Source organism: Trachemys scripta, chromosome 1 (assembly GCF_013100865.1).
Source record: "Trachemys scripta elegans isolate TJP31775 chromosome 1, CAS_Tse_1.0, whole genome shotgun sequence".
Lineage (NCBI taxonomy): Eukaryota > Metazoa > Chordata > Testudines > Emydidae > Trachemys > Trachemys scripta.
The window spans coordinates 246,602,374-246,624,984 of NC_048298.1; the positions used below are offsets into that span (position 1 = coordinate 246,602,374).

At 40.5% G+C, this 22,611-nt stretch overlaps 1 protein-coding gene across 3 annotated transcripts in view; it reads right to left on the minus strand.

Annotated features, from left to right (window-relative positions):
* Positions 1–22,264, minus strand: part of TPP2 (tripeptidyl peptidase 2) — a 76,227-nt gene extending 53,963 nt beyond the window's left edge. The window contains exons 1-9 of one of the 3 annotated variants that reach the window (XM_034758199.1): positions 22,023–22,263; positions 11,793–11,921; positions 10,004–10,099; positions 9,632–9,736; positions 7,651–7,775; positions 6,644–6,807; positions 5,181–5,335; positions 3,449–3,525; positions 2,715–2,842 (exon numbers count right to left, since the gene is read on the minus strand). In XM_034758199.1, coding sequence (XP_034614090.1) covers positions 2,715–2,842; positions 3,449–3,525; positions 5,181–5,335; positions 6,644–6,807; positions 7,651–7,775; positions 9,632–9,736; positions 10,004–10,099; positions 11,793–11,921; positions 22,023–22,184 — 1,141 coding nt within the window. In that variant the 5' untranslated portion in view covers positions 22,185–22,263. Of the gene's footprint in view, positions 1–2,714; positions 2,843–3,448; positions 3,526–5,180; positions 5,336–6,643; positions 6,808–7,650; positions 7,776–9,631; positions 9,737–10,003; positions 10,100–11,792; positions 11,922–22,022 lie in introns of all 3 variants that reach the window. The other 2 variants (XM_034758200.1, XM_034758201.1) reach the window with 2 other exon arrangements.
* Positions 22,265–22,611: the final 347 nt, after the last annotated feature.

The following is a 22,611-nucleotide window of genomic DNA, read 5'->3' on the forward strand; positions in this document are numbered from 1 at the left end:
AATAAAGTTTTGTACTTTAGAGTGTAAATTTGAAGACCAAGCAGGTATTGTATATAGTAGCAACCGTGATATATTCTGTCCCTATTTCAGTCTATACCCTTTGTCATTATAAAATACTATTTAACTTGTAATGTGAAAATACACACACACACACACACACACACACACACACACACACAGAGTAGAACCCCATTTATCTGACCCACCCTTAACCAGCTCTCCGCATTTACCAAAACAACCAGGACTCCAGGGCCAGAAGTGGGAGTTCTCTCCTGCAGCCAATAGATGGCGCTGCAGCATCGCCTTTTCACAGTCTCTGGTTTATCCAGAGTTTTTGTTATCTGATCTGGCCCCCAGTCCCAATTAGACCGGATAAACGGGGTTCTTCTGTGTATTATATATATTTTAAAACTCATATTTATTCAAGTGCAGTAGTACACATTCACTTTCCAAGTTCTTAATTGTCTCAGATGATAAATTCCAATGGTCTTGGAGAAAACAGAATCTTGACAAGACAAACATGTGCAAAGTAAAGCCTGTAAGGTTTCAAAAGTCACAGGCTGTAGTAAAATGAGACATGAGAATGAGTGGTACAGAAACAATTTACAATGTCAGTTACAGCACAGCTATACAAGTTAACTATGCAGGGTTCTGAGAACAGGTTTCCCCAAAAGAATTATTTTAGGAGAAGTATATTGCATTGACGACCTTTCAGCCAAAGTGTCATTGTCTGGGCCTATCTAGTAGATTTCCTCATTTTAAGCAAGCAACCCTAAATTCATCTAGTTGGAATTTGCGCTCTTGCCCATGTCTGTCCTATAGCCAACCCTTTAGAAAAAAAGATTTCCCAGGAATACCAAGATTTACATGTGAGGATTTAGTCACACTAATGTTCACAATTTCCTTTACTATTAATGGGATAAACAAAGTTATTTTCACCTGCAGATTTCAAAATACTCAAAAGGGCTTGTCTTCACTGCAACAGCATGAGTCACTACACTTGAGCTACTTCATTTGACATAGACTTAAGTTAGCCTATCTTGAGTGAGAGTAGGCACACTGCAAAACACTTGAGAAACAAGCTGTAGTACCATAGTGTAATACTTCCCACATCAATGGAAGGGATTTTTCAATCAATGTTGTAAAGCCATCTCTCTGAAAAGCAGTAGACAGATTGAATGCATAATTCTTCCATTGACCAACCTGTGTCTACACCAAGGGTTAAACTGACCTAAGTACAGCTCCCAGGATGTGAAATTTTTCATAGATCTGAGCAACATAGCTAAATCAATCTAATGTTTAAGTGTAGATCCGGCCTTAGTTTACATTACAAAGTTTTGCCAGCACAGATATATCAATTATATCCCCAGTGTAGACATAACTATGCTGACAGAAGAGTGCTTTTGTCAGATTAGCTAATGTCATTCAGGAAGATGGTTTATTTATGCCAGCACAACTCCATGTGTTGGCTTATGCTGCATCTCCACAGGGGAGTTCTGCTGGCATCTGCTGTGTAGTGTACACAGAGAAGCCTGAACTCATGGAAGCAACACTCAAGATTCAACCCATATCAATGATGAGCCAACCAGATTGATTTTAAAGAACCATTAAACCTGAGCTAGAGATGTGTGTGTGTGAATGGAAGTTGAGTTGCGGCAACACCTTTGTTATATCTCAGGCTAACACTGCAGCGAAGACAAGCCAAAAAAAATTAGTCCCATTATGCTGAAGGGCCAACTAAACCTCTCTATGTTCTCTCAAGGTGAGAGTGAGTCACATGTAGACCTCTGAACAGAACCCACAAGTTCAACTCCAGACTCCTGCTCTAATTATTAGACATGCTAACTTGTCTTAAAAAAAAAGTTTTAGTGATAATTCAGACGCAACATTGTAGTTGAATGGATTCCTCCCTCCCCCCCGCCCCCAAGAATATCTCTGGACAAATGCCAAATTTTAGATCCAAGTTACAAAGCTGGGATTCATTAGGAAAGGAAAGAGGCAGCATATCAGGGTATTTGACCAAACATTAGAAACAGTGTTTTTTCCCCAGTCAAAATGTATCTTCTGAGTCTAAGATATTTTGTAAGAGATAAATTGGGATCAAACTTAGTAAAATGTAGTTTGTAGAAACAGCTAATAGCAAGATGATCAATGAATGGCATGAGTGGATCAGTCTTTTTTTAAATACAGACAATTACACTTATGAAGCATTTAAAGAAAGTTTGACTATTTGCAAGGCTTGCCTTCTACAAGTTTATTAAAAATCAAAAATCAAGACAAACTGCCTAGCAGCCTCCTGTATTTTTCTGCATAGTTAGCAGCCAGGTATTAGTAGTAGTAAATATTGTTCAATTTCACCCAAAGGAGGAGGAAGAGGCTTGCTCTTTGTTTACAATACAAATGTACTACACATTCAGACTAGACAGCAGGCTTCTGAACATTAACAAAAAACAAATCTCAGTTACCACACATGTACCTAAAGAAATACACCAAGAACGTAGCTACATTTAAGACAGTTGCCCTCGGGGACATACAAAAGATTTTACAATCCTGTAAATCTTAATTTGTTTGCTTTGATAAATACAAGATCTTATCTCAATCACTTAATGTAAGTATATAATGTAAACGATCAGCTATTTATATACTTTCTAAACTGTATGGATTTCTCTCCTTTCTTTAATTTTATTTATTTATTTTTAAAGAGAGCTACTTGCCTATTACACTAGATGTAGTTCCACCTGGACATCCCACTGTAGAAAGGCAAGGACCATTATTCCCTGCACTTGAAACATAGATTACATTGTGTTTCCATACAGCTTCATTAATTACTTCACAAATTCTCCTAAAAATAAATACAGAAAACATCATTTAAGCAACAAAATATTTTCTTCCTCCTTCTTAGTATCCAGAATGCAATTCAGGCAACGTTGAAATCAACTGCAAAGCTCCCACTAATTGATGGGCCAGGATTCCATACCCTACCTTTGTTTTTGACCATAGTTGAGTAACGTTCAGCCTATTTGCAAGAAAGGGTGGTCACTGAGTAGAGTGTGGGAGTGACCCCTGAACAATTTTAAAAGGAAATTAATTAATTAGCAAGATTAAAATCTATTCTTGAGGAAAGATTCTGTAGCAATCCACACATTGTAAAGGGATAAGTTTTCAACTAACAATAATCACGCCTCAGATTAACTTCATTAGCTATGACACTGCCACTGTTTTTTTTCCCCAGAAAAAGTATTGCAACATACTACAAAATATTGACAATTTCACTAGGCTCACTTAATCCATAGATCAAGTTCAGCAATATGAGATGTACTGCAGCAGTTTAATATTAATGAATTATTAGTGTCTAGATTATTTACTCCTGTTGACAGTGCTACTACACAAATGCAACAATTTTTAACACCAGTATTAAACCTGGTTATGGTAAACATAGCGTACTCACCCAGAATTTGGCCAGTGTGTTGCTTCTCCATAGCTGTAGTTGACAAGATCACACTTGTATTTCATCGCTTCTATCATCTGTTAAAGATTAAGTTAAAAAAGTTTACCACTAAAAACCTTAGAGATGGCAAATAACACCATTTATATAAATGAAGCCATTATAAGCCTATTTATAACACCGATGAATGAATGTTGATGAAGATTCAGATGAATATTCATGTTTTTGTTAAAAGGCAGATTTGTTTCATTTCCAGCTTGTCTCTTTACTAAAAATATTTTCCCCCTGTAGCCAATAAATGTTGCACAAAGTCCAAGCTTTGCATAGTTGAACTATCAAATTATTCTCATAAGTTATATAGTTAAGAGAATGTGGGTATATAGAACACTAGGGATCATTAGTTCTTGGCCACTGTATGTTGGTAATTAGTACTGCCCTGTCTTCTTTTGCTGTGCAATCTAATCAAAACCCAGTGCAGTGGCCCTCCATTCCAGGGTCTCGTCATACGGAGGTAGTTCTACAGATCACTCATGTGATTGGGGTTTTTTTATTCCTTTTTGGATTGAAAAAAGTTTACATTCACCTTCTTTTCCTTTCTCCTTCTCATCTACAGATATCTAATTAGAATTCCGAGAGAGATAAAATAATGGAGATCCAGTGCCTTTGCTGCTGAAATGGAATAATGTCCAATTTTCTCTGAACAGTAGTTGTGAAAGTAAGTCCTCTAATTCTTAATGAGATTGTTGGATGCATCTCGTTTCTCTCCTGGGTTTATTTTGTTGTCTAGTGTACCAGTAACTCTATATACCAGTGCTATATGAAGCAAAGAATGTTAAAATAATACACACTTATCCCATATGTTAGAATCTTCTTCTCCAGTTTTTCACTGTACCAGACTAAAAAAAAATAGTATGCACTTCATACAACACAAAATATATATTGTGTATTAAAAAAGAATGTGTCTTATGAGAGGCTTGTAAAGTATCCTCTATTTTCACTAAAGAGTCTGGCATCTCAAGACCTGTAAAATACCGGAATGGCAATAACAGGCTGGTATCCTGCTAAAAGCGATAGCCTACACAGGATGCCCAAAACAAGGCCACATTACCAAAAATACCCAATGCATTGGATTTATCCCTGAAGTATTTGTGAAGTGGGATACAGAATGTTGGGCTAGACAGCCCATTGGACTGTTTTATAGGATAATTCCTACGTCAACTGTGCCAGGCAGTATTTTTTTCATGAGGTAAATATAATCTTATACTCCAGTGCCTGAAACTTCATATCCTCTCATTTTCTAGCTATTAAAAATGTCCCATTTCACTTTTTTTGGTTTCAATTCTTACTAAACTTCTCCTTTGATTTTTTCCAAGTCTAGGAAGCAACAACTAATCAAACTGAGTAATGCCCTTTCCTGACAGGCAAGTTACTTTTATGCATATGCTTTTATGAGTAATTTTTAAGCTATGATTTATTAAAATCATGTCTCCACTTCAGAACGACGTGAAAAACATCTGTCAAAGTTACATACTGAACAACTGAATATCATCTGATTTAGGAGTTAAGCTTTTCTGGAGGCAACGCTGATGATAAATTTAGCAACACAGTTTTCCACAAATCTCTCAAATTATACTTTACTTTCTCTCCTAGCTATTGAGAAGATATACTTACACACTCAAGGTCCTGATGTCAAGCAGCTTAACTTAATTAGCTATTAATTCAGCAAAACACTTACAGCTCTTATTAGGCCAGTGCCAGTTTCCATTGTGCTTAGTCTGGTATCACCAATCTTGATTGCAAGAATCTGAGCTCCAGGAGCCACACCATTTCGTTCTGGCTCTTCTGGAAAATATCCAGCAGCAATACTAGCTACATGTGTTCCATGTGCTCCTGAACAAATTAAACAAAAAGCATACTATTGCAAAAAGTGTAACACCCTAGTAGAAACCTCAGTTTAATATGCTATAACCCAATTAATTTTCATTTACTGAGCAATTTATACCATAAAAAAAGCTAAGAGCTTATGCCGAAAGCTAACACCATATGGAATTCAGATTCTTCAAAAGTGTCCTTACTAATTAGACATCCATCTATTCTTTAAATCTTCTGATTATCAATTGTCACTCAATTTTGTTAGCACCTTTCACTGTTGCTTTACATTTTAGAAAGCAAGCAATTATAAAATTATACATGATATTTATATAAACTGCACAAAAATGGGATAAGAGTAGATGGAGCTGTAATTATAGTGGTATAGTTGTCTTTTCAAAGGAAATTTGTATAGATAGCCTTCATTATACCTTGGCAAATCAAAGCAATAGCTAAATTTGTCTAAGTTACACATATACACAGATATTTTCATTTAGAAGCTGCCCTCCATTGGTAAGCATTCTTTAATCATGCAAGCTGCAGGGGAAAGCAATTAAATTTAGTCACTCTCTATTTAAAGTCATGCGGAAGCAATTACATTTAATAGCCTGATTCTCTTCTCCCTTATACCAGTGAGACTCAGGAATAACTCCACTGAAGTCAATCACGTTTACTTGTAAGAAGCCAGCATTAGCAAGAAGAGCATCAGGACTGCAGTGCATAGAACACAAGCAGGAAACCATCTACTCATTTATTTTAGCTATTTCTATGCCTCTTAGGGAAATTTTAGTGGGGCACCATTGATAATGATCTATGCATTTATACCATACTCACAAATGTGGCATTTAACTGTCTGATCAGAAAGCTGTACCCCACAAAGGTGGAACTATGCATTTAAGGAAAGATACGTAGCTGCTTGTGTGTTAACTGCATTTTCAGTATTTTGATTTTTGAATATAGCCGTTTTATAAAATTCAAAATAAGATACCTCACACCAGCAGTAATTTTTTTAAAAAAGCATTTATAATTCATTAAAAATCAAAAATGGAAAGAGCATATGTTTTCAAATTAATTTTACAAAGCCTCAATCTGATTTAAACAATTATTTTTAACCAACATTTTAATTGCCTTGATTTAAATTGCTCCCACCTCCCCTCATGGTGCAATACAATATGGAAGTTTAACCAGTTACACAGAGACATTTACATTTTGACTCAAAAGCACCGTGAAAATGAAACCTACTTTATTTTATGAAAGAGTGGCATCACCTCGTTTCCTTGTTGAGATACCTAAAATAGATTTCATTTGCAATTGATTAAAACAAATTACCTCCACTGGTCACAATAGAAAGCAGGTTCCCCTCATCATAAATGTTCACTGAGTAATTCAACATTTCTGAGATGCCAAAAGATCCATATTCTTGTCTCTCTTTGTAGGTTCTCAACACAGTGCACTTAGTGAAGTCACCACATTCACTTGAATCAATACAGGCTCTGTTGATATAGAAGAGTATAAAATAACCCAGATCAATCTATAGTAAGAACCCCTGACTTGTTCTTTCCAATATAAAATGACCACAGAGTTTGTAGATCGCTTTAAATTGTCTAGTTTTTTTTTAAGTAATATTGTTCAAAATTTTCAAAACCAAAATACCAAAAGTCAGGCTCCTAAATCAATACATAGAGGCATATAAGTAAGAGTGGCTTGATTGTGAGAAGGGGCAACATCCTATTGACTTCAATGAGATTTGTGATAGCTTAGCAACTCAAGGGGGGGAGGGGCAGAAAAAAAAAAAAGACGCCACTTTTATTCAAATGCCTTAACACTGACTTAAAAGTCTAAAACCTGTGCCTAAAAGTTAGAACGCTGGCCACTGTACACAGCTTTATGTATTTAACTACTTAACGTAAAATTTACCATCCACAAAAAAAAAACAACATGACTTCAGAAACGTAAACTTATAACACTAGCTAATAACTACTGGCAAAATGTTTGCTAAACATTTGGCTAAATCATGACAAAAATACTGAACACAAGGCTTCTAGATCCCCCTCAGACCTAAACCTTCAACAGGACGCTGCTCAGGCTCAGGAGTCCGCACTAACAAGTCCTGATGCAGGATCAGGATCTACATTTCTAAAACTGAAATCCTGCTAAAGGTAGCAATTCTTTTTAGAACATCCTTTTAGTAAAAACTTCATTACATAAATGTTTTTACAAGGTGATCATCAATAACTACTACTTATATTTTACAGCAATGCAGAATACAGTTTGAACCAACGTTTAAAGCATGTAAAATTCAAACATTTTAGTTAGACGCAAAAGCAAGAGTTTACCTCCAGGTCTCACCATCATGCCACACTAAGCAATCATATACAGGGCCAGGATCATTGTACTTTTTTTCCAAAGAATTCAACAGTTCTACTTGACTCTGAAATTCTTCCTTCATTAGTTTAGTTGCCTTAAAAAAACAAAAACAAAAAACACTTAGAATATATCATTATTTTCATACTTTTAGCAATACACACAAAGGCAAGTTGTGCAACAAACTGCTTTCCTAATAAAAAAATCCGTATGACCTGATGTGTCTGGAAAAGTTCCCAACATGTTTATGTATAATGTGCTACCTAAGCGTTAAAAAAAACAAACAAACATAAGAAACATCAAGTTACTCATCTGTCATGATTTTCAGATATTGTTGTAGAGATTCTTTCTAAAGTTTCCTATGCAGAAGTGATTAAGTACTGTAGAGTTTATAGAAAAATGCTGGTATCAATTTATAGATGGGGGCGGCGAGAAGCCTTTTGTGGAAATTGAATCTCTGCTTCCACACTTTTATGTAAGCAATGTTAAGATACATATGTTCTAACATATTATACATTTAACAATTAGGAGTTCTGTCTGTATTATATTTAATTTAACTAAATCTTAAAATATTTTTGGCATATATCATGACCAGTAAACCAGTGGTCGCTACAAAAGTAATAGTGATCTACAGTACGTATAAAATTTGCTGCATGGTTCACATTCTTTGCTCTACTCATCAATTACTAGAAGTTAATACTGGATGTGAAGTTATAATTCCTCCCAACTTCTGTCACCTGCAATCTTCAGAGGAAGTACAGGAATTCTTAATTAAGACAGAAGGTTAGGATAGTAAGAGAGCTATAAAATGGAGATCAAAACCAATTACTATGCATTAATTTTATCTAGAAAGCAGGATCTATCACCACTTCACATGGCAGAAGAGAAAGGATATGTTTTATTATTTTGTAGTACTCTAGTAATCAGTTCAATTACTGATAAGTCTCACTTCCATCTTTTTCCTCTGCCTCTCTCCTGAAGTCTGAATGAATAAAGTTGTAACTAATGCAAATATGTTGGTATGCTCAGTTTTGGTTTACACTAGTGTGTTCTTTTGAAGTAGCCACAGTTTCCATTGTTTTGAAAATTATACAATGTCTTGGCTGGGTGCCAAAATAGAACAGAATGAAAAGAGGAGGCAGCAATGATCAGCAATAACTATTTCCTACATTTTACAGAAATCCAAGATGTGTGGGTACAACCCACAAACCCAGTGAACAACTGGTAAGCCTCCTTCAAGACCTACCAGCCTTAGTAGCATCTTACAGATTTAGAACAAATTTGAAACATGGGAGATGCCACATGGACTTGATACATTCCTCAAGAAGGTAATAAATGCCCATTATGGAAGGTATAAACAAGTAACATTTGAAAATTTAAGATGTGTGGTCTTCAACAATGACTACCAATGCTTCTGCAAATGAATCCAATATAAGTATTTTATCCTAGGTCCTTTATTCATAATATTTCTGATTCCTGTATTCTTAAGACACAGTGGCCTGAAGACTGATGGAATCAGAATATACTGACTGATGGACTTAATATGCAGATGACTTCAGTGCCTTAAGGGGCTGACAGCACTTAGTTTTATTGCCCTTCCCTTCAACTGAGATGATAGAGAATTTAAATGAACATTAACATTCAGAATTTATTCTAAATTGAGACTAACAGATCACTGACCTCAGAGGAGAGACAATGTGATCTAAAGAGAATGGAACCTTTTCACTAAAAACTAAAAGGAGTTTGATAAAACAAAGATAATATTCAAGACCAAATAAGCATTCACGTACGCATTCTATATCCGGATTTCAGAACAAGATGCAATAACGTTCACTCAATTTGTCTGTTAAAATAACCTTGTCTCATTTTCTAATTAACAAATAGAGCTTTTTTAAAGTCTCTTAAGCAAGTGATTTCTGTATAAAAAAGTTGTTTAAAAAAACTAATACAAACTTGTGAGGGAGAGTTATGAACTGCATCAAACTCATCTAGTTTCCTACAAGCTTCTGCTAGTAGAAGCCTGTGAACAGGATCCCATTGTTTCTCCTTGCGTTCTTTCTGTAATACAAAAAAAAAAATCCTCAGAATGTTAGTTTGCCTAAGAGACACTTGTACCTTTTATGAACACTATATCTTTTAAATCATTTGACAATCCTGATTTGGGGCATGACAACTATAGTACAAAAAACCTTGTTATATCAGCAAAGAATTAAAAGAAAAATCTACACTATAGCAATTTACAAGCCACAGTTTTCTAACAAAACCAAAAAAGCAGAGTTAAAATATTATAATATGAATACAAAATGAAAGTAAAAAATAAATTACCTGAATCCTCTCCTTAAGAGCTTTTGGATAGAAATCATAGCCATTTTTTATACCAATGTGATACTTGCCTGAAGGATTTACCCAATTTGTTGGAATCTAGAAAACAGATAAAATTCAGAAATAGAAATATTTCTTGCTCTCAACAGGCATTGCACACCAAATGTTAACGTGTTTTTTATATATTATATATATATATATATATATATATATAAAAAATACATGGCTAAGCAGATTTGTAATGGTTCAGTTTGTAAAGGCCAGTGGTTCAAGTCCAGACCTAGAGAACAGTAAATACCAACTTCTGCGAGATGAGGTGGCAGCCTCAATCTGGTTCCTAGTGAAATGACATCACAGCAGCCAGCACTCTAAAACTGAGAGTATCAAAAGGACCAGATATGATAAAGGTATGGAGAATGAACAAACCCTTTACAGAGTTGATCCCTCTACCTCGAAGAGGCACTGCCTTAGCAGATGTTTTTTGTTTGATATTTTTTTATCAAATAACAATATAATGGGCAGGTCTGCTTACCATGGTAAGTGTAGCAAACAGCACAAGGAAAAAATTCAACTTAATCTCCTGTTGCTGTTTGACTCATTGTGAATCAAGTTCACTGGCCCTATAGCTATAAGATCATGAGGGCAGAGGCCAACAGCCTCACATGGTGGGGGAAAGCTAATGGGACAAGGATTCCATGTACAATCATGAAAAGACAAAGCACAGGACACTCCAAGGCAGTGGTCCCCAACCTTTTTCGTCTGGCAGGTGCCAGACGATGAGCCACGGAGGACCATGGCGGCGGATGAGCATCCGCCGAAATGCCGCCGACAAGCAGCAACATCAATAGGCGCCGCCACCGAATGCCGCCGAAAATCGGTGGCATTTCGGTGTCGACGCCTCTGGATGACGCTGCTTGTCGGCGGCATTTCAGCGGATGCTTGTCCACTGGCCAGTACATGGGTGCACTTAGATGCCCCGGTGGGCGCCATGGCGCCCGCGGGCACCGCATTGGGAACCCCTGCTCCAAGGGGTTGACAGCATCAGATAGTAGGAGGGGTTGAAACTAATTGCCCCTCTACAAGGCTATCAATCTGTCAACAACAGCAACAGTCCTAGACATCTGAGATCATTGTTAAGATTTATCATCTAAACCAGCTGCCTTCCACAAAATCATTCTCAGACCTCCCAGATGCTGTTAATATTGAGACAGAACAGAACTCCCTCCCTGTTCCTCCCCCCCGAACCTCCAAGACTCCTCAGTGACCTGCTGGTGCTGATCATATTCGGTCTTAATTATGTCAATTTTTAATATGATGGTTCTTTCATTTTACACAGCTGGTTTCACTAATGCCAATATTTTTTAAGTGTTTCCAGTCTGGCATCTATGATCATTCTAAAATTTTTGAGGAATAGTTTTTTCTGAACCAGCCTTCGAAAACCAAGCAAGAAACCTTGGATTTGTCAAAGTGAATTTCAAGTTATTATGTTTATTACAGTAGTGTCTTTGGGTTAAATATGTGGTTGGTCCCAATGTGCTCAACACTGTAAACACCCCATATCAGGCAATCCCTACCCCAAAGAACTTACCGTCTAAATAGATAAGCCAGACAAAGGATGGGGGAAGGGATATAACATACAAGAAGGATATACAGTGAGACAATCTAGTACAGGTTTTCACTAGAAGGGAATAATTTACAGACAGGAAAGGAAAAAAGGGGAGAGGTGCCATTAAATTTGATGCCAGAAAAAAATAAAAATAAAAACCGACAGCAACAATACAGAAATGCTTACCTTCAGAGTTCTTCCGGAAAGACCTATAATTTCTCCATCTTTGGGTTCTACTACGGTAGAAGTGTTTACATCACCACTACCTGTTGTATCAATTATGTCAATTATTTTGGGTTTCCCATCAGTTGTAATCTGAAAACATAAGAAAATGATTATCTGAGATTAATATGTGGCTGTTAGAGTTGCATTTTTAAAATAAACACCCAAGAAACTATACAAACCATGAACTTTTAAATTTATATAATAAATAAATAAATCTACCCCAGCATCCAGGAGCTCCTGCCATTTCATTAGCCACCTCCACACACAAAACAGTTTTATATTATTTTTAATGTTATAATAGCATGGGAATGCCACTATAATTAAGGTTGCATCATGACATCTGTTTAAAGATGGACCTAAGTCCTCTAAAATCAACAGGCTTAGGGCAAAGTCTACATTACAAAATTAAGTTGAGTTAAGTTACTTCAACATACAGCCACTGCAGTAATTAAATCGCTTTTGCATGTCCCCACTACGTTCCTTGAATTGGCGGAGTGTGTCTCATCACTACTAGCACTTGCACCGACGCAAAGAGCAGTGCACCATAGGTAGCGATCCTCCTGTCCAACTTGCCATCATCTAGCACAGGGTGTTTTGTGAAGGGCTTGCACCACCTCATGTGAGCAAACGAGTCACGCAGAGGTGACTGGGAACATGATTTCTGTGTCCCATGATATAGTTTTCTCCATCCCATAATTTTATCGACATCCTATAACGCCTCTTTTCAAAAGCCCTGCAAACCCATGCATCTACCATCTGTGTGAGAAGTGTGGATACTGCACAGCTCTGTCCTATTGCAGTGAGCATTGTGAGCACAGAGGGCCTGATCCTGCAGTATTTGCAGAGCCACAAGAGGAGGCACAGGGAACATGATGATTCCTTGGAGGCTAGATTGCTGTGAGACACAGAAAGAAACAATTCAAAGTTGTTGGTGGCATTCATGGAGCAGCTACAGACCGTGGAGTGCCAATTCTGGGCCCAAGAAACAAGCATTGATTGGTGGGATCGCATCATTATACGGGTATGGGATGACTGGCAATGGCTGCAGAACATTTGGATGCACAAAGCCATATTCCTGGATGTGTGCGTGGAGCTCGCCACGGCCATCCAGCGCAACAACATCAAAATAAGATCTGCACAGATGGTGCAGAAATGAGCGGCAATCACTATGTGGAAGCTTGTAATACCAGATTGCTACTAATCAGCCAGGAATCAGTTTGGAGTTGGGAAATCCACCATGAGGTTGCTGTAATGCAATGCTCAGGGCCATGAATCACATCCTGCTACTGTGACTCTGCGCAGTGTGCAGGACACAGTGGATGGTTTTGCAACAATGGAGGTTCTGAACTGATGGCATACATCTCTCTATTTTGGCCACTGGACCACCCTGCCACAAAGTGCATCAACCGAAAGGGGTGCTTTTCTATGGTATTGCAAGTGCTGATGGATCACCGGAGACATTTTACCAACATCAGCATGGGTTGGTCAGGGAAGGTGCATGCATCTTTAAGAACACAGACCTGTTCAGAAAGCTGCAAGCAGTGACTCTCTTTCCAGAGCAGAGGATTGCCATTGGGGATGTTGAAATGCAGTGATCTTGGGAGACCCAGTCTGCCCCTTACTTGCAGGACTCATAAATCCGTACACCAGCCACCTCGACAGCCGCAAGAAGCGTTTCAGCTACAAGTTCAGCAAATGCAGAATGACAACTGAATGCGCCTTTGGCCGTTTGAAAGGACACTGGCACTGCCTACTCATGAGATTAGACCTCAGTTTAAAAAAAAAAAATCCCAATGATTATAGCTGCCTGCTGTGTGCTTTATAATATCTGTGAAACAAAGGGGGAGGGAGGGAGTTTTCCACCTCGGTGGAGGCAGAATGGCTCTCTGCTGATTTTGAGCAACCACATACGAGGACTATAAGAGCTCAATGGGGAGCTAAATGGCTCAGGGAAGCTCTGAAAGACCATTTTAATAGTGAGTCACACTAACGTATGTTGAGGTAGTGTGCTCTGCCTGGCATTGTTTTTTTGCATCCTAGTATGAAGCCTGTAATGAGTGCTGTGTGTGTATATATAACATTGCAAATGCACCGATTGCTATTATCTGTGAATGATGTCAGCCCCAGCTAGCATATATTGAGACTAAAGATGAATTAAGTTTCCATAAATAGGCTTTTATTCCAAACCTATTTTAACGCATATTTATAACTGAATGAAACTTTATAAATATGGGGAAAAGAACAGTCATTTCCATTTCTCAACACATACACCAACCGTGTCTCTCAGGTCAGTGTATGTGTGGCTGCCTGTTCTCTCCTCCTGCGTGGAGTGGTAGGGGGTAGTGCAGCGGCCCTTGTTGCCAAGTGGAATGGGGGTGTACGGAGGTCCCAGAATGCAGTTTTCTATGGGCTGCAGACGGAGGCAAGCATGGGTCTGCTGAACTTGAAGATCAACAAGAGTCTCCAGCATGTCTGTTTGCCACTTGAGAAGTGCTAGCATCTCCTGCAGCACATCTCTCTCCTTTTCCTGTGCTCTTCTTCTCTCCACTCTATCTTCATCCATTCTGTCCATCAGGGTGATCCTCCAAGACTAGTGCTAGGTATCTGAAGAACCAGAGAGGCTTGCAGGACCTCTTGGAACAGGTCATCCAACATCATCTTCCTTCTCCTCCTTAAGTGGCTGAGCCGCTCCATTGGTGTGGACGGAGAGACCCTCGAGGCCACATTTCCATCTGCAAAAGATACAATACTACCTCTCTGCATTTTGAGTGTATTCACAAGATACATGGAAACTTGGTATACTGAACTCACTCCCCTTGAACCACACAAGTTGCAAAAACCACATTCTCACTTGTCCTTGAGATTCACAGAGCACGGCAGCAGTCTCAGCCATGGTGAATAGGGTCTGGGGGAGAGTTGGGACAGTAAGAAGGGGATAGCTCACGGGCATGAGTATACGCATATAGGACAACTGAACTGAATGTGGGCACCGTTTTCCAGAGGAGTGATGATTTTACCTGATATTTCACTCCTGATAGTAATGGAAGCTGAAAGGAAATAGCTCCTGCAGGCATCCAGCTGCACACTGGGTCTGTATGCTGCTAGCCTGTATGCTGCAATGGTGCTTGCTGAAGTAATTGCTGAGTGGCATGGGAAAGTGTCCAACCGCGGCAGAAGTAGTAAGGCAGCCCTCACCAGAAACTTTTGGCAGAGCACTGCAAACTACCTTCAGGAAAGTTTCCTCGAGATCTCTATGGAGGATTCACGGGACATCCTGGTGCATCCCTGAACTGCAGTGCCGCCTCTGCCTAACTGTATAGGGGAATGAGAAGCAGATAGCAACTCTACCTCTATTGGTTGTTTCACTACCTCCTCTAGCATAAGTAAAAAAGAGTAAATGAATAGATGTGTCCCTGCAATATCAACGCAAACTCCATATTTACCAGAGATTCCTTCCCCGTGCATGAGGCTCACCCATGCTGGACTGTAGGTACTGGCTCGACTGTCCAGGAATCAAAAACAGGTCCTGGCTTGCTGTGCCACTGGATCCCCCCCATCGCCTGTTCCCCATACTCCTCTTCCTCTTCGTCACTTCATAGTGGAAGCCTGTTACTCCTGCTCTCCCAAAGTATCCATGGGACTTTTGGGGGTAGTGGTGGGGTCTCTGCAGAGGATGGCATGCAGCTCTTCATAAAAACGGCACGTCTACAGTTCTGAACTAGAGCAACTGTTAGCCCGCCTTGCCTTCTGGTATGCCTGCTGCAGCTCCTTGGCTTTCACACAGCGTCTCTTTCATGCCCCAAGCGAGCTGCTTGTAGATATCGACATTTATACGGCTCAATCGGAGCTGTTCCTGCACACCCTCTTCTCTCCACAGACCCTGGAGATCCACCACCTCTTGCATACTCCAGGAAGGAGCGCATCTGTAGCATGTACCTGGCACAGTCACCTGGGCAGCCACTAGGTGAGCTCTCCATGCTGAGCAGACAGGAAATGGAATTTGAAAAGTTTACAGGATTTAGAGGAGAGGGAGGTATACCTGCGTACCTGGTCACTGGGCAGCGGAGCTCAAAATGGTGACCAGAGCGGTCAAGGTGGGGCATTGCGGGACACCTCTTGAAGGCTACGAAAGACAATGTAAGTAATGCAGTGCAGTGTCTACATAGGCGTGATCCTGGAAAACATATACGGAGAAAGGACAGGAAGGAGAAAGAGGGAGCAGAAACAAAGCAGTGAGGAAGTGGGTTAGACTGGTTGCTTAGTGACAACACACAGTTCAATACCAAGCTTGGTTTCTTCCACTGATTCCAGAAGAAATTGGGAGTACCACCATGCTGTCTTCTGTTATCTTAAACTAAGTTCTTTGGAACAACGACTCTTTCATGAAGTGCTAACACCTGTATTGCTATACAAGTACTAAGGAAGGAGGGTATTTTTTTCAGGTGGGTGGGACGATTCACTGGTTGGGAAGAGTATCTTAACTTAGAATTCATCTCAAGCTTAAATGAAAAAACAGTTTCATTGGACTTAGGTCACCACAACCAGCCCTCCTCAATAAGGAGAGTTCTTGTGTAGCCTGCTGTTAAGGAGAAAGTAAGGAAAATAAGGAGATAGTAGAAGACTTCAAGAGAAGGGGCAAGCCTGAAATGAAAGAAAGATGTCACAGCTGCTACAGAATCCAGCTGGAATTGATCTACAAAGTATGATGGTCACATGATAAACACTGCTTTCTACTACTGAGTTTAGCGAGTTTGTCTTTTTGCCCAAAGTTATAAGAATGGGGGGAAGGGGAATAGTTTCGCAAAACTGTACATTGCATTAAAACCACACCTTTGCTTAAACTGACCTTTACAGGTTCAATCTATATGCCAGCCATGTTCTATGGCAGCTGTGACATTGCCAGGATAGTATACCCTGGACAAATCTCAGAGTAAGAGCTGGCAATCTATGGTGTAGGAGGCAGAAAAAGAAAGATAAGTGTAAAGTCACTTGTGTGCAGATGCCCTCACATTATATGAAACACACAGGAAAACATCAGTCCATGTTACTCTTCCTTCTGATACTATGGCACTTCACAATGTGAAGAATGGTAAGAAAGCAACCCATCATTCTACTACAGACAATGCAACTAATATGGGTAAGATTGGGAGGCTTAGCAAGAAAAATAATGTAGTCACATATGGCTGTTCCACACACATTCTAAAGTTGATCCCTAAAAATTTAAAGGCAAGAATACAATATCTATACCCGCAATCCTGCAATGTGAAGCTTGTGGTGGATACCCTTTGACTTCAATAGTAGTCCAAATGGGCACAGGGTTCCCCACTATGAATCCAGTTGATGGATCTGGGTCTGGGACTTTAATTCACAGTCCCTTTGAAGCTGCCAAACAAACAGGAAGATGGCCATGTGTTTATCATTCCTCGAAAGAGTATGGTTGAATATTTATGCCAATTGCATAAAAAATTATGTTTCAGAGTGTCCCAAGTTAATGAAAATCTATGAAGAGAATAGACAGGATATTGGCTCTTCTCTGTCAGAAGATAACACGTTTTGAAGCGGTGTGCTGAGGAATTTCTCCAAATACTGAAGCTAATAGCAATCACATTGATTCTGTACAGAGGAATTCATGTTCAACTGCTGAAGTGCGGAAGATTATAAAAATGTTTACTGAACCTCAATTAAATAATGGCAAAAATGTGTTCCAAGAGAGTTATGAGTAGGCTTTAACAGCACCATTTTCTAGCATTTGTGAATGATACCTATAGGTACAAGTTTACACTTACAATAGAAGAACCAACAGTTGCTCTTGAATAGGTATGCTGGAAATAGATTTCCACCTATAGCAAATCAACTGGAAGCCAAGTGAAGTTTTCCAGTGAATACTAAAAACATAAAGGCTATTCAGGGATGGAATTGCAAAAGAGCATTCTGCAAGAAAACAGGGATGAGAATATAAGCCATGCTTATTTCCTCCACAAAAGGGAGTTATGTTGCAACAGATGGCCAGTACAGGAATTTGAGTAGCAATGGTCTTGTGGCACTTAGGGAGAGCTTCACCTGCCAGGAGGAATGTGTAACCCACACTTACAGTGTGGCGCTCTGACTTCTAGTTGAGGAACATGAGAAAGTAGAATTTTTGAGCTAATAGATCTGGGTCTTTCAGCTCAGGCAACAAAGACTAAGAGTTTCAAATCCAGAGGTCCTGGGTTCAAGAACCTCTGCCCATGACCCAGCTAGAGGATTCATGCTACTTTCATGCTCAAGTAACATCTCAAGTATTAAACTACTACACCTTCTTCTGCTGGAATCAACTGAGCATTTTCTTTGAATGCACCAGGACAAATAAAGGTTAGAAACTACAAGGCAACACCTGGGGCTTCAGAACTAGGTTTTAAATGAAGGATTTTAATTCTGAAAGCAATCTCAGCGAGTCTGAATTATAAGACTTAGTGGTAACTGACTTTTTTAAATTGATTGCAATTATATTTTAAATACTACATTATGAAATTTATATTGAGGTGATAATGTTTGGGAATTCATGTGTGTAAAACGAAGTTCCCCAAATTTACAGACCAGCATCATTATAAGAGAAATAATTTTGTTGCATGACGACAAAGATTCCTATGCCATTTTGGATTTATAAGAGAAAACAAAAATACAATTTTATTATTTGATATTTTGTGCTTTGCCTACAGCAGTTTGATAAAATTCAAATAAAATAACTTATCAGTGGTGGCATTGAAGAGTTTATAAAAAACATTTATGGTGTTGTTCATTTTATATTTAAATCTAAAATTGCAACAGCACAAATCTTCAAATTAGGTTGAGGCTTGGTAAAAGAATTTTAAATCAATTATTTTTAACTCAACCAATTTAACTGGTTTAAATGCGGGCTACAGATCCAGATCAGTTATTCAAATTGCTCCCCCTTCGGGAAGGTCCTGCAGGAAATGGGAGCAGAAGTGCATTAGCATCAACTGTGAGAATCCGACTGTATTGAGAGTCTACAAATGAGTGGGGTGGTGTTATAGGGGGGATTACATGTTAAAAAAAAAAAGAAAACCTTGGCTGGCTAGGTTCTTGTCAATCCATCAGGCATTTTATTACACAGTAAGCAAGTACAAACTGATTGCTCTTGCCAAATATAATTACTCTAGAAAAAGCAATACATTTATGTTGTGACAATTAAACCCTTGGTTATTTTACAGCATCTGAAAGTGTTCAGGTCACTTTACAAAACAAATTGTAAGCTCTTTGGAGCAGAGACTATGTCTTTTCATCTAACTTGAAACATGACAAGACAAGCAAAGGTAACAAACAATACGAAGAGAATGGGGTGGGGAACAAGTTTATGGAGTTACCCAATTTAAGCATCAGTACATCTGGAGGTCTCAATTAAGTGTTTTGTTTTTTATTATTGAGCACATGAAAAATCATGGCAGAAGTGTGTACTAATGAGGAATCTGAATGAGGGTAGTGACTTGGTGGATAAGAACAGGTAATGCATTCCATACATAGGGGTGGAATGTGTGTGTATTTGGGGTGTGTGTGTGTGTGGGGGGGAGACAGATTGTCGTGGGAGCATCAGACTAACAGGACATCAAAACAAGCATCAGCAGCAAGAGTGGGAGGCATCATGATGAGACAAGGTCAGGGAGGTAGGCAGTGCTACATAGCGCTCTCAAGGAAAAGACAAGAAGTTTGAACTCGATGCAATGAAGAAGGGGAGCCAATAGAGAATTAAAAGTGGAGGCGAGAACGATATTGTCAGATCAACTAGTGAAAAATTTAGTGGTCTCATTTTGGGTAAATAGGAGTGGGAGGAATGTGGATATCAGAGGGCTTGTCTTTATTCAAACAGCTGTGCAGTTTTCAGCTAGCTGGCATAATGCTGCCTATCACCTCTCACAAGTGTCTAATGACTTCATGCCAAATCTCAGAGACTCTGCTCAACCTTGACTTCTCACTGCTTTTAACACTTATCTTGTCATCCCTGGGCTTTCTATTGCTCCACCCTCTCTGGTCATTCTTTCAATGTCTTGTGGTGGTATCCTTTTCTTTGCCCACACTTTCCACTGAGTTTCCAAAGTCTTACATCTTTGGTCCCCTCCTTGTCTTATTTTACACCTCTTCAGTGATCATATCTGCTCACATGGCTTCAGCTACCATGTTTATGTGGATAATTCAAATCTATCTTTCCAATCCTGACCCAGCTCTCAGGCTGAGATGTAGGATTGGGACTGTCTCCATAGCATCTCCTCCTTGACAGAACACCATCAAATTAATACATGGGCAAAACAATCTTATCCTTTCTCCGAAACCCTTTGTCATCACGAAAAGCACCAATCTCCATGTCATGAGATTTGCCTGGGCTTCTCCAACCTCTTCCTACCTGACAGCCACTTAGCCTCAGTTAATTCAAATTCTGAGCCTCTAAGAGCATCTTCCTTGACCATCATTCGGGCCATTTAATCCCTCTGAATTCCACCACTATGAGGTGGGATGGAAAAGGCAAAGTTCAAGCTCCACATTCTCACCTTAAGGGCCCTTCAGAGCTCTTCATCTCCCAGTTTAGAGTCATGTCTCTTTCCATGTTATCTTCCACCCCATTCTGCTCTGCCACTGCTCACACAGCACCTTCTTCCACACTATCCCTTCCGCATATAAGTTTTTCACCAGGCCACAACCCTCTCGAAATCCCTCCTTAAAATCCACTTCTGTGATACCTACAAGAGCAAAGATGCTCAAAGGCAGCTGGACATACTTAAAGGGCCTTTGTTATATGAAAATTATAAACAAATTACATACAAAAGAAACCATATTGAAAAAGTTAAAGGTTGAAAAGTCAAAGCAGGAAAGTTAGAAAATGCCAGAATTAAGGTTGCCTGAAGTTTTAAACTGAATTCAGAATCTTATACAGCTCAATGTATAAACTCCATGCCTCTCTCCTCAGTATATTTCTTCTTAGATTATAGACTTTTGCAGTTATTTTTGTTTGTACAAAATCTAACTACACTTAGCTGAACATGTATGACTACAACAACCACAAGAATAAAAATCACACAATACTAGGAAGTACGTAAGTATTAGCTGGATTTTATTGCAGAAGAACCTGAGTTAGAGAGATTAGGTGACTTGTCCAAGGTCACACCAGAAGTCCATGGCAAAATGAGGAACATAGCCCAGGTCTCAGAGCCCAAAATGAAGCTCATTAGAGACACTTATAAGGCATTCTCAGTTGAAGGGAACAGCTCTGGAACAGATGTCCAGAGGAGATTAGACTAATCAAAATCGGATCATTTTTAAGAAACACTGTAGGGTCTTTCAATACTTTTCTACCACAGACAATAACATTTACAACAACAACAGTCTCCCATCCTGCCTCACAAGAAGTCTTGCCCTAAGCACAGTTCCCATAACCATGTTTTGCCTAAAAGATATATAGGTCAAAAAGGAAATAATTCAGGATAGCCCTATGTTTTGTGTTACACAGGAAGTCTGACTAGATAATCACAATGGTCCCCCTTCTGGTCTTATAACAGATGAACCACAAAAGGAGGAACAGCAGAGGTTTCCATGAAGAGCAATATGGACTTTGCTTTGCCAGCCCACTTGGCTTGGCGATAAGCGGACAGCACGGGGTGCTGCTGGCCATACTGGACACCTCAGTATGTGGTGCACTATAAAACTCCAGGATAAGCAGCTCTCCTGGGCTCCCATATAGAACCGTAGCAAGCATCGCCAAGGGCTCAAACCTGGCTCTCTCGGGGGATGGGGCACACGCTGGCCGCATAAGTTCAACAACCCCCTTTCCCCCAGCTCTGGTGTCAGTGAGGCACCGGCCCCCTTCAGCCGTTTTCCCTCTGAGTGTCTCACCCCGGCCCCTCCAGCCTACAGGAGCCACCAACCCCGGAGTCCGGCAAGTGCCTGCGCCGCGTCACGCCGCTCGCCCTGCCGCTTCCCCAACTTCCTGCCCCTTCCTCCTCCGCCCGGCGCCCCACGGTTTACAACGCCCTGCCCGGGAGCCGCTCAGCCCGACCATCCTGGGTGGGCCCCGGCCGATGGGCGCAGCGCCCCCTCGCTGCGAGACGATCAGGAGACTGCTCCGCTCGCTGCTGCCCCGGACAAGGCCCAGGAGCTCCCTCTTCCCCCCAATCCCCGCGGGCGGTGACCCGGCGCCCCGGGTACCTGCATGCCGGGCGCGCCGGGATCCACGCCGGTGTCCAGCACGGCCAGCAGCACCCCGCGCCCGTCGTACTCCGGGTAGCGGCCGAGGAAGGAGGCGGCGCCCGTCTCTTTCTTGGGCAAGAGCCCGTGGAAGGGGAACGGCTCCTCCGCGGCGGCCGCCATGATGCCAAGGGACAGAGCGACGGGACTGACCAACTCCCAGCAACGGCGCCTGGGACGCACCAAGTGAAGGGCGGGAAGGCGCATGCGTCCACCCAGCCAATCGTCGGGCGGCATGCCCGCGCCTTCTAGAGCGCCACGGCGCATAGGCTATACCAGCCAATAGGACGGCGAAACGCACTTACGCGCGCGCCGGAGCTGGGGGGGCGAATGCGTCTAACCATCCAATAAGACAACAGGACACGGACCTTCACGTGCCGGAACTCGCATCTCACTTGGTTCCGTAAGGAAACCTGCGCCGAATCGGCCAGTCTTAAAGAAACAGGAACCTATTTCCGTCTCTATCCCCCAGGTCGCTGCCCCGCTGGTCATTATCACAGTTTCTCCCCCGCACCGTGCGGCCCCTTTAATGGCTCTGCCGGGAGGAGGC